Raw genomic sequence first — 13,173 nt, 5'->3', positions numbered from 1 at the left:
AAACTTTCAAAGGCTGATGTTCGTTCGATGCCGTTAAAGTCTAAAAGAGGATTTTAATTAATTCCATTGAGAAGAAAGTTGATTTTCCAGATTTTACCTACCTCGCTATCTAAATCTCTACCATAGAATGCACGATAGATTTAATGTCGTTAATTCACTGTGTACGAATGATTTTATGATATTGCGAATATGATACTTCGAGCTTTATCATTTTTATATGTATACATATGTATATATTTTATTAATTCTTTTTTTATACGTTTACGGAATTTTTCTTGTATATACACTTATCAGTCGTAAATATCCGATTTGTAAATTAAGAAGAAATTAATGGTCGATAGCAACATTTATCATTCTTTTATACTCCTATAATCTTATGAATTCTTATAATCAACGAATAATAATTTACTTATAATCATTCGTCATTAACCATTAGTAATCATTGACGATCGTTTGTTTATAAATTGGCCAACAGTGTGTTAAAGTTTCAAATTGCGTCATGCTATTTATATAAAATTTATGGTATAAATATACGATTTGAAATTTTAAAAATAAGGAATAAAATCATCGTAGTTAGATTTATTCGTGATTCTGTAATCAACATATATCTCTCCAAAGATAAGCAACTGTCGGAATACTTTTGGAAGGGTACTGTATCTGCGCCAAGTCACAAGATATTCCTTCAAATTCAATCATCCTTATGTTTCCGACTAAATACTTTATTTACCTTCAGAAGAACGATAATGCAGAGGGACGACGAAAGGGGGGCTATAATTCCCCGCGTTCTTGAACTTTTTAACAACGTCTGATTCACCATGACACGAGGCAAACTTTCAGAGAAAGGAAATCGGAACGTTTTGTAACGCCGTCCCACGTTCCCTGGTACCATTGCCACATCGAGTCTAGTTTTAGACATTTTTGGACTGGTAACGTTGCCAACGTGTGCACTTTAGCCCGTAAAATTTTTTTCTTGCCGTTTACGGAAGCGAGTGTTATTTTAATTACTTCCCGTTTCGAGCGCGCAGTTTTGGAGCGGCGATCGACCTGAATTCTTTTCCTCCGGTTTCTACCAAACACCGGATGAATCTCGATAGCGGAAGCTTGATTTCACTTTGGAGCGTCTCTTACGGCAAGTCGATTCTCCATTTCCAGTTATTACAACCATAGTGCCGCTAATAATCTTGCAGTTGAGGAGATCCAATTAAAAAAGAAAAAAAAAAAGATTAACACAGTAATCGAGCAATCGTCGAAAATGACGATGAATTGATAAATTATAAAAATTAATGAATTACCAAAATTATTTACCTATGAAGAAGAATTATTAAAAATGTTAATTGCCGGAGAGAAAAAGGTAAATACAATGAATTCTAATAATCAAATATTGGACAGAAGATTATACCAAACTATATTTGAGACGGTATTATAATTATATAAAGACCTTGAACTTCCTGGACCATAAACACGAATTTCTTTTACATAAGCATACATTTAACTGCGTTTAATGGATATTAGTTTGCGTGGGCACGAAGAGAAGTGAAACGCGTCAATCTTTGTGTTTACAATTTCGTTGTATCTTTAGGTGTGGCTAATACGTATGCAGCAAACAAGAGAATATCCTATAATGGTTTTTCCATACCATGTTATATCGCAAATGCGGTGCACGCAATGCTTCAACGATGATACCGTCGCGTAGGTCGTGTTAAAAAATTATTCTCTGGCAAAGTCGGTAATCAAGGTATGGCATCGAGATATAGGACTTGTAAGAAATTAGCAGTTCATATCTTTAATCGAGACACAGCCGACGAATCTTTTTCTTATAAATATTTAATTCGTCTTCTGTAAAATAGAGCTCAACAGATTTAATCGAACGTTGCCACCGCCACAAATTTTTTAATATAAATTATCTTTCAAAAAGTTATAGGATACGATCTACCTCGATTTCAACTCAATATTAATTAAACAACGAAACCCAATCTCACAACCGAGTCGCCAATAATCTATCATAGTGCTTGACGCTACTGTGATCAATTAATCAAGAAACGATATTAATTTTTTGCTAGCTACTAATGACATGACATTGACAAAGAACGAACGTCGTATATCAATGATAGAAAAGCGAGGAAAAATCTAAAGTACAAAGAACCGCATGAGAACTTCAGTATCGGGTAGCTTCATCTGATCCATTGCTTCCGCTTTTCTTCCTCGGTTAGAAGTGAGTAAGAGAAAGTAACAATCCTTTCACTCTTCAAATCGATAAAGTATCCAATTTTAACAGTGTTTCTGTATGAACAGGCGTCGTTATACTATATTTTATTCAAATCTTATTCCTTCCGATCTGGTCCTCACGCGAATACAAATTTCACGTGACTAAACTGAAGTCTATTGTATTCTCGTAAATTAAATCAATTACATTTCTGAATTACATTAGAATAATATCCTTGGTTAAAACATTGATTTTAATTATACTTCATTCTAGAGGTCAAGAATAAAAATTCTTTTTAATATTTCCCCTAATAGCTTTCGACGAGTGATATTCGAAAGAGAAATTTCCTTTACGCCTAAACGTGCATACATTGTAGAATTAGAACTTAAGAGATTGATTATTAATAACGTATGGGAACATTGTTAGCAAAGAAAAGTTGCTGTTTTGATAGGCGTGCGACGTGCACTGAGTCGACATACGGTAGAAACTGACAGAAAGCTAGTTAAACATTCAAGATAATATTTCTGCTATGTATCACTTCGTCAATAGGTAAATTTCAAATAAGAATGTCGTTACCCGGTTACCACTAGCATCATCGTTTCACTCGATTGCTGCATATACCTAATATTATATACATAATTAAATTAGAATTTACAAGTATATTGGAAAAAGCTTAAACAAGCATTTCACTTCGTGCTGTAATATATGTAAAAAAGAAAAAAGAAAGTGAAAACTGAAATGACACTTTTATAAAATATTCTATATTCCTTTTGTCTCAAATTATATATTTATATCTACTGTTCTTTCTAAAATATCTTCTATCGCAAAGAAATATTTCATTTCTGTGTCTCGTACATCGAAAACTTTGTATTGCGATAAACGATATCTTCAAGTCCAAAAAGTGACTCGGATGCAAATTTAAAGTTTAACGTGTACAATGCACCCTGTACACATACACGACACTACGTAATACATAGTGTCACGTTCCACCTATTCTCCATAAAATACGTATTCCTCTCTATCATTAAAATTCAACCATAAGACGCCTGGCACCATGGAATTAGATATCAACCGTATCTCTTACTCGAAGTATCCTAGCCGGATAACAGAAGATTCTGTTACATGAATTGTGTTTTCGTGTAGGAGAGTGCAATATTCGCAAAGAGAGCAGTGAACGTTCGCACGCAAAGTGCCACACGCAGTCCTTGTAAAATGTAAATGGATCGTGGTCACGAGTAGACATCAAACGTTGCACGTGTCTATACGCAAATATCCGCGTGGTAATACGCCGCACGTGACAACCGGCGTTAGAATGCAAACGATCTCGCGGAATGTCGATTTCCGATCGACCATTAATGCCTTCGAACGGAAAGCCGCAAAGTAGGTTGGCAAAAATCTTTTGCAAAACAGAAAAAATCGTTTTCTCGTTGTCGGACACGCGTCACACGGCTTCCTGACCTACTTCGAAATTTTAAAAGTATACGTGCAGTACGAATGAACAGAAATAGTAACGCGCAGCGGATTTCGCCTGTAGAATGCTGTGTAAATCTGTAAAACTTCCGAATCCTTAATTTTAGCTTTCAGAAAATAACTTTCGAGTCTAGATCAGCTTAAGTATATCGTAATTCATTATCGGCAAGCAGTAAACGTAAATAATAAATTGCTTTTGCTGAAATAATAAATCGTAAAATTACGATTGCTATAATATAAATAGTGTACAAAACCGATTCCTTAAATGTTTTGGGACCGATATAGAATTAAAATGATAATCTTAAAAGAGATGTATAAGTATAGAAACATCTATCCAAATATTCTTAACGCGTAAATCAATGACGAAAATTAGGTTTCCATATAAACGACTTAATTTGCATTCCCTAAACAACTGAACTCCTTGTCTGAGCAAAGATTAATTAAATTGCTAATTATGTTAGAATCTCTTAGATTTACGCATATCTAGATAACCTCTAGATTTTGGAATCTTTCCTTAATTTTGGAAATTTATCTTGTTTATAACTTTATCTTGTCATTGACGGAACTAAGTATCTCTATTACGATAGCTTCTTATCTATCGTTGTATCGTAAATTAAATTATCCTAAATTCTGCGAATTGTACCATAAAAAGACTTACAAAATTTACGAAAGATACTTAAGTATCAAAGAATCTATGAAAATAGTAATACCACGGTGTTCACATTTCGAGTTAATTCATCGAGCGAAATATTTCGCAAACTGAGTCACAAAAGGGAACAAGAAACACCGCTCGCCCATTTATTCGTTGGTGAACGGTGTACAAAAGAAACGTTAATTAGCAAAAAAACATTCTATGATGCTAATTTCAACTAAATCCGAGTAGCTGGGTTTCACTTTGTAACGCGGCGCCGTAGCACACGGTAATGTATAACGCAATGTAAACGATGCCCCAATTATAATAAGGAACGTAAGCACGTGCTAGCAAAGCCATACACGCGTTCACGCAAATTGTGATGTACTTTCACTTGGATTTCGTTGAATACACCTGGTAGATACATGGAAAGATAAGCAAGCCGCGGTTACACCTTCCGCGCTTACAAACTTTAGAAGATATTATCTTTGTGTCAGAAAACCTTATTGCTTTTTTGGATTTTACGTTATTTAAAATCTTCCTTCTGAATCCTCCATTTGTCTAATTTCTGTTGTCTTCCGGATATTTTTATATAATGGAAATCTATCTAAGTGTTGTTACTACAGATTAGTCAGCTTCGTTTCAAGGATATGGATTCTTGGTTCTCGGTTGTAAGTTAGTGGTTTGAGATTCCTAAAATGACAAACAATAATCGTATACTAAAAAATATACATATATAAATACATATATAAATATTCATGTAACTTTACAGCAAAGAAGTTCAATTATTAGGAAACAGATTAGAAATGAAACAAAGGAGTAAGGTGAAAGTGTATGCGCGTCCTAAATTTCCTTGTAAAACGCTGCGCATCATTCATAACAATCAGGGGCAATGCTAGAAAAATATCAGTGATGTAATCACTGATTGATATTTATAAATGCATCCGACAATGATTCATATGATTAAAAAGAACAGTTAAATGCTAATCCTGCAAAGACGAAGCGTGAGAATTTTAATTCCTTTTTATTTACTAATTCTTTTACAACCCCTTTGAAATTTTTGCATTTTTACACTGAGAATAATCATGACAAGCAATATATTTACAACAACGAACACGTATTTACGTAAGATTGTTAAAAGACAAATTTAACATGTTTCTCAATTTTCCATCTCTTTATATTACCAGCGTTATTTAAAATTGCTTAATCGATGATCACGTACTTGCTTTGTAGTATAGACCGTTATGTTTGATCTTTATTACGGTACTTGTATTGTTATGACGAGCATTGCGATGGAATGTTGCTAGATATGTAAATTCAGTTTAAGAAAATTATTACACTGTATCGTGTGCTGTATCAATGGCTATATCGTTACTATAATATCGTTATTAAACGAACTGAAATTACAACGAACATTCATCTATGAATTACTGCCATCTAAATAGGAAAATTATATTTTTGTACTAGGATTTTTTACAATTGAAGGGATCAAAACGAACTTTGTTCGCGTCCGTCTTTCACATGAAAAGAAAATAATTTCAATAAGCGTATCTGTAATTCTATCGGATCAAAATTATATTCAAATATCTACAAATCGTGTATGAATAGATATTTATTAGAATATGTATCCTTACGTTAACACATGTAGAATAAGGTTCCTATCTTTTATAGAAACAACAGTTTAAATTAATTATAGCAATAAATACAATTCAAACTTTCACTCACTGTGAATTAACATTGAAGAGATAATCTTAAACACAGAGAGTTTAGTGTGAATTTCATTGGATGTTTAAAAAATGACGGCTTAATGAATATTCCTTACAAATAACAACAGAGCTTTCTCTGGTATGTAACAAATATGAAAGTGACACATTTTATGGAGGAATCTGGTCGCAAATTTGTAAACGTCAGGAAATTGCTGCAAGCTTTTGCAGCTTAGTTGCTAATCACAAATAAGTTTAACAAACTATTTAATTATTACTTAAAATGCTAAACGACATTGCAGTGGCTGTTATTCGTAATTAATACACTGCTCAATTAGATTATTCGATTAAAATATTAAACCATGTTCAATTAAAGATAACGTTACCCGTTTTAAAAATACTTGTCATAAATAAACATAAATTCACCGCATATAACATTTTTTAAATATTTAAAAAATTTTACTAGATAAAGCCATCTTCTCAATTCTACAAATTTAAGAAGTCGCAGATTTGTTTCATCCATTAAATTTTACACGCGCTATATTTTGGATATTTTATATATTTTCATACGTTATGCACATTCTGTTCGTTTTTGCACTTTTAAATTTCCCATAAATGCATAAAAATTTGCAGTCTATTCGTTACATTCAAAACCAAGAAAAATGTTCAGCTTTTCCCGACGTACCATAACAGCACCTCCATGAAAGACTTTTAAACACAGCTCAAAAAACTCATTGTGTGCGAATTTTCAGCACAAAGGAAACTGAGAAATTACAGTAACTTACGGAAGTGTTTAAACACTTGTCGGAGTAACTACAAACCTTCTATGGATATATTGTGTGTTTAAAATTTCATTAGCACTGTAACGATATCGGATTATCATGATTATATTAGCAAAACTTGAAACAAACGTGAAGATGTACGTAAAAGCTACAAGGTAAGCTACTTCAAGTATACGTTTCGCAGAGGCTACAGAAATATTTAAAAAATCAATTATCCATTATATGGAGAAACCGCGTTATTCAGTAGAATCGTCACTAATTCATCCTTAAATATATATCTGCAGTAAATATCTTGTAATTTCTACGTACATTTTCAGATCGGTTTCAAATTTCCCCAATACAATCGCAACAGTGGAGTTCCAAAATCTTTTATATACAGAAATACATACATACAAGTTTTCTATTGAAAACGTTCAAATATAACACCGGCCATAAGTGTTAGGATACTTATTCACGCTTAAAATATAAACTTACTGCTTTGCGCCACCTTCATTTTATAATTATTGTATTATAAATCCGTGATCTCATTTAAAGCATACGCGAGTCCTATAAAATAAAATACGAAATACGAGATGAAATAAAATTTCTTAGAATTTTCCAACAAGTATAACCAGTAGGTATTTTAAAATACTTATCGTCGACGGTGTACATGAGCCACTGTACACGACTTCTCAGACCAGGAAACGAGCGTATAGGAAACGATCTTAAAGAAGTCGATTATATAAAGGTACCTATCTACCTACCAAAAGCGAATTATCGCGTTTAAGAAACTGTTCTAAGCTTATTGTTAATTACAAGGGTGACTAAAGCGTATGTTTAGGACGATGACGACCGCGGATGGGCCGAGCCGCGAGAAGAGGGTGGTTTACTCACCGATGGTGCGTCGTTGACGACGTCGACGTTGATTAGAGACGATCAATGTGAGAACTCGTTGGCGTCGCGATGCACGCCGTTCAACATTCCTTTCAGCTTGCCTTGGAGTAACTGGACGCCAAAGCGGTTTCCCTCTCTCGAATCGCATCGACTTCTTTACATTCTACTCCAGCCTCGATCATGGCTTTCACTTCATCCGTCGAGGAAATGGTGAACCATGATCTCGCGGCGACGTTCGCACGCGACGTTGTTGGTCCAGCGACGACGAGACCGCGCAGCTCCGACGAATCTGGATAGAACATGATCCGCGTAACGCTTCGCTTTTATGGGGACTGAGATGCATTTCTAATTACATGCTAGTAGACGAGGACTGTGAAAGACGAAAGTAGTCGGACGAGGCAACATTTTCTGCAATCTTGTAAAAGGTAATCGGATCGCGAGGATGATTATACAGATGGAAATCTTTTGAATTTTAATATCCTTCCGACCTCGCGAAAGACAATTCTGAAAGATTTCAATTGTACTTTAAATCCGATATATTCTCATCTATTATAGCATGAGAAAGGAAAATGAATGGGAATCTTTTTTACAATTTTGTGGAGAGTAATCGGATTGCCAGGAAGATTATCTGGTTGCAAATCTTTTGAATTTTAATATTTTTTAATCTTCTCAAAGACAATTCCAAAATGTTTCAACTACTTAAATCTGATATATTCTCTCTCTCACTCTTCTTCTCTCTCCTTCTCTCTCCCTCGCCCTCTTTCGCTCAGCTATTACGAAATGAAAAAGAAGAATTAGGAATTGAAACTGTGATCAGATGAAACATAAATAGTTATTAAGAAAGTATTTTTTTTAAAAAAAGGATGACAATTGTATTTATCATATAACACATGCTTTAATGAATGCCCGAAGTTCGGGAAGATTTATAACGATACGATAAATAATAGTAATAGTAACGATAGATTGATATAGTGCTTACAATAAATTATTTACCACTGAACATTCAAAATATAAATTTCTGAATAATTTGAGAGACTAAAGCGAACATCAGAAAAGAAAGAGATATCACAAACCTTGAAAATAAAAGAGAAAAGATTAATGTGATAAAATGAAAAAATAAATACAGTAATAGTAATTATATATATCGTAAATAGTAATAATATAGTATAGTAATAAAATAAATTTTTACATGTAATACATAATTCATTAATTATAAATAAAGTTTATAAAATTGTATCAGTTCATTTGATAAAATTTCTTAATATGAATTATTTAATAATTTCTGCAATTAGAGGAAATTGTAATCGAAGTAGCATATATTTAACATAATAAGTTTCTCTTTCAAACGCGTTTAACACGTTTAGGAAATAAGCATTCTAACATAAATATTTGAAGACAAAAATCAAAGTTTCTGTGTCGACATCTATGCCCACTTTCATCTAGGAAACATTACAAAATTGTTTCAGCTGTTAATATAGAATACTTATTTAAATTGCTGGACGAACTAAATGGGATCATCTAAATATCTAACTTGTATTGTTGTATGAAAAAACTTCTCAGAACGAAGTTACATTATTTCAAAAGCCACATACAATGGTGGAAATAGCTTTTTTCTCATCATCATTTTTTTTACGGGATTTAAAGGCCATCAATATTTTTTTAATAGAATCATATATTTATTTTTCGATATCCTAATAGAGTACGAAAAAACAAATTCAATGATATAGCTTACCATTCCTATCATCTAATCTTGAAATATTTACGTTTGATATGTACTTACGTATGTATATTGAAGTATGTTCAATAGGCAGGTAGCAAAATTAAAGAATCCAAATTTTCAGCTCCAAGACCGAATTTTTTAACTCTTGAAAACTCAAATGATAATTTACAATCCGAAGAATTAATTAAAATTACTTTTATCTAAATACTCTCTCTGGTTTCATAGTTATAAACAGGCATTTAAAATCGTCCAATCCGTGGACAACGAAACATTATAACCACCTAGCGGTGAAAAGGTAAAACTAATTTCTTTATGACAAAATTAAAATATGAAATTTCTTAATTTATAAGGCGAATTCTTGAACTACTCAAGAATGAAATTAAACCTTTAACTCCTAGAAATCAGAATATTATACCGTTTTCCTAATTAATTAAATTAAATATGTAATTAATTAAGTACAATTAGTGCAAAGTGCCCTATTTTGGGCGTGATAGCACCATCTATCAATGTAAAAGTTTACTTTTTGTTAGCACATATCACTGATTCGTCGGTAATCAAAATAAGGAACCAGGGTAAATATTTCGATAAAAGTAATTTTAATCAATTCTTTGAGTTCCAGAATATCATTTGAGCCTTCAAAAGTTAAAATCCTGCTTAAAAGCCTTGAAATTTGAATTTGAATACACTTCGGACGTCGATATCTCGATTAAATGATAATCATCAGTTATATGTTGACAACTTCATTATTTTACTTAATAAAAAGAAGAAAATTTAATTATATCCTTATTTGACATATTTTTATGTATTTCATTTTGAACATGACATGTATGGAGTTATTATTGATTTGTTTAAAGCTTTCTGCACATTTATAAGTACGTATGTACGTATATCTACAGCTTTTACAGAAATCTGTGTGTGCGTGTATATCTTACGATGAAATTATTTTATATTCCTGTGCATTGCACATGCACAGTACTTCAAGAAGAATTTTACTACTTGAATGTTACATGAAGTTACATATTTAGTTAGTGCACAGAACAATCTATTGACATTTAATATATAGACAAACTAAGTAAATTAATGCTATCTATTTAATTATAAAAAGATATAATTTTATTTTACTTATCAAATTCAAAGTACTCAAAAAATACTGGTCTATAAATATTCAAGTCTGTATATTTATTTAATTTATTTCTTTAATTTAATTATTCGTAAATAGAGAATATTGCATGAAATAAAATTTTAATGTATATCTATTACATTGGTTTTTTAATGTTCCTACATAAACTAAAAATATAACAATGTACGCAGTAACTAAAAATGTTATTTTACATAGGAAAAATATTTATGTATATGTAATAAAAGAACATACAAATGAATATAGTACGTAACAATATAAACATGCATATATTTTAAGGAAATTTATAATATATAATTCATTATGGTTTAATGTAGTTAAAAATGATGGAAGAGAAACTGAACAAGAAAAGTCACCGTAAGCAAAGACGAGCATATCATAGACTTCTTAAGGATATGGATATTAAATGCTGTGATAATCCTACACAGGTTAGCATTCATTTATGTAATTTATTCATTACAATATTAGGAATATTTTTTCATTTTACTGTATTACAGTACATAATGATTTGTAATGCGGGATTAGTGACTGGTTTACAAAGAAAAACATTACAAGATGTGATAGATCCGTTTGTTGACTTATATGATTTAATAATGCCACTAAACAAGTCATATTGTTTTATTAAATTTTATTCAGTAGAAGTTGCTACATATGTACACAATAAAATTAATGGTAACATTAAAATTAATGGACAAAATACACCACTGTATGCAACATTTACAGAATCAGGTATATAATTTATCTTGAAATCTATATAGAATTTATTGCATTTTCTTATGGTATTAATTATTAATTAAAATGTATACTCACCCATACAGGATATAAAGATTAAATTTTTATATTTTGATATTATGAATTTGTTTTAGTCCCTGATTTAAATTATTGTGGGTGGTCTTCAAATCTTCCTCCTGGACTTAAATTAATAGAAAATTTTATCACTGAAAAAGAAGAAGAAATGTTATTAAGCACAATTAATTGGTCTAATGAAGGTAATTATGAATTATTGGTCTAATGAAGGTAACAAAAATCTTATTACTTTAATAAAAGAACATTACAAATTATCAAATTATGTAAATTTAGCTGCAATATAAATCTCTTTTTCAGAATCGTCAGAATTAAAACATAGAAAAGTTAAACACTTTGGATACGAATTTCAATATAATTCAAATAAAGTAGATCCAGATAAACCTATTATACCTATACCTGAAAACTATCAATTTTTAAAAACGCTGTTCAAAAAATATCATGATGTTCCATATGAATATGATCAATTAACAATTAATCATTATTTACCTGGTCAAGGTATATTTCGCAAAGATTATCCTTTAACATACCTCATTTTTTCAAATAAATACAGTAGTAATGTTTTAAATTTTAAGGTATTCCTCCACATATTGATACACATAGTGCGTTTGAAGATAGTATATTGTCATTGTCATTGGGCTCAGCTTGCGTAATGGATTTCAAACGAGAAAATGAAAAAGCTGCTGTCCTTTTGCCTGCTCGCTCATTGTTAATCATGTCAGGAGAAGCTCGTTATGCCTGGTCGCATGGAATTTGTCCTAGACATAATGACATAGTAAGATCTTCAAATGGAGTTACAACTCAACCACGAGGAACAAGAGTATCGTTTACATTCCGGAAAATACACAGGGGTGATTGTTGCTGTAATTTTCCAGAATATTGCGATACTAAACAGAATAACGCTACTACTCTGATCGATAGTAAAATAGCTCTAGGAATAGAAAATTCTTACGTACATGATGTATGTATTATAAATTACCATTTATGTGCGATTGTACTTATATTTAATGAGTTATTAAATAAGTTTGCAACTTTTTTATATATAGGTTTATGATAAAATTTCAAATCATTTTGATGAAACAAGGCATAAACAATGGCCCAATGTAACCAAATTCCTTCAAACTTTAAATACAGGTGATATCTTATTAGATGTAGGATGCGGGAATGGCAAATATCTTTATCAAGCTAAAAATATATTTAAGGTATGCATTACACATCATTTATCTTTATATAATAACAAGCATAATATAAAAACAAACCCTCTATAATATAGGTTGGGTGTGATAGAAGTTACAATTTAATGAAAATTTGTCGCAATAAAGGTTTCGAAGTATCCCTATCTGACTGTTTATATTTACCTTATAAAGACAATAGTCTGGATGCAGTAATATGTATAGCTGTAATTCATCATCTTTCGACTCATGAGCGAAGAAAACAAGCCATTTCTGAATTAACAAGAATTCTTAGGCCAAATGGAAAATGTTTAATTTATGTATGGGCAAAAGAACAAGAAAAGGATTCTATTCAAACAGCTTACTTGCGATATAATTTAAGTAAAAAGGAAGACAATATTTCACATACACAAAAATTAACAGAATATGGTATAACATTACCCGTGCATGAAAATCGTACAAAATTTGTCTGTAAGGATATGCTTGTTCCATGGAAAAGAAAAGGAGGCGGCAACTTCCTTAGATATTATCATGTATTTGAGGAAAATGAACTATCACAATTATGTTCAGAAGTGCCGAATCTTATAATAAAAAAGGTGTATTATGATCAAGGAAATTGGTGTGTAATTTTACACAAAAAAGATCAAATAAATTAATGAAATAAATTTTTAATCAGA

The 13,173-nt window shown here is 31.4% G+C and overlaps 2 protein-coding genes across 8 annotated transcripts in view; one reads left to right on the top strand and one right to left on the bottom strand.

The window, feature by feature from the left end:
- Positions 1 to 7,942, bottom strand: part of LOC126916741 (uncharacterized) — a 30,603-nt gene extending 22,661 nt beyond the window's left edge. Inside the window, exon 1 of the mRNA XM_050722829.1 lies at positions 7,663 to 7,942. The gene's annotated coding sequence lies outside the window, so the exon portion shown is untranslated. The remainder of the gene's footprint in view (positions 1 to 7,662) is intronic.
- Positions 7,943 to 9,856: 1,914 nt separating this feature from the next.
- LOC126916745 (alkylated DNA repair protein alkB homolog 8) lies at positions 9,857 to 13,168 on the top strand. 7 transcript variants are annotated; one of them, XM_050722841.1, is made up of 8 exons: positions 9,857 to 9,954; positions 10,838 to 10,948; positions 11,018 to 11,249; positions 11,387 to 11,509; positions 11,625 to 11,822; positions 11,900 to 12,285; positions 12,371 to 12,526; positions 12,598 to 13,168. In XM_050722841.1, the coding sequence occupies exons 2-8, from the start codon at positions 10,844 to 10,846 to the stop codon at positions 13,150 to 13,152; spliced, it is 1,755 nt and encodes a 584-aa protein (XP_050578798.1). In that variant the 5' UTR covers positions 9,857 to 9,954; positions 10,838 to 10,843; the 3' UTR covers positions 13,153 to 13,168. The 7 variants fall into 7 exon arrangements, with proteins under 7 accessions (XP_050578798.1, XP_050578792.1, XP_050578796.1 ...); XM_050722835.1 differs by lacking the exon at positions 9,857 to 9,954 and adding an exon at positions 9,991 to 10,262; XM_050722839.1 differs by lacking the exon at positions 9,857 to 9,954 and adding an exon at positions 9,992 to 10,254.
- Positions 13,169 to 13,173: the final 5 nt, after the last annotated feature.

This window comes from Bombus affinis, chromosome 5 (assembly GCF_024516045.1).
Source record: "Bombus affinis isolate iyBomAffi1 chromosome 5, iyBomAffi1.2, whole genome shotgun sequence".
NCBI lineage: Eukaryota > Metazoa > Arthropoda > Insecta > Hymenoptera > Apidae > Bombus > Bombus affinis.
This window is presented reverse-complemented; position numbering and strand designations above follow the sequence as displayed.

What these genes read in the sequence shown, in the direction of transcription:
- LOC126916745 (XM_050722835.1), top strand. Translation starts at nt 10,206, where the DNA reads ATGTATGGAGTTATTATTGATTTGTTTAAAGCTTTCTGCACATTTATA. An exon ending in AAAATTCTTACGTACATGAT is followed by an intron (nt 12,286 to 12,370) that starts GTATGTATTATA and finishes TTTTATATATAG; the next exon opens with GTTTATGATAAAATTTCAAA. An exon ending in AAGCTAAAAATATATTTAAG is followed by an intron (nt 12,527 to 12,597) that starts GTATGCATTACA and finishes TCTATAATATAG; the next exon opens with GTTGGGTGTGATAGAAGTTA.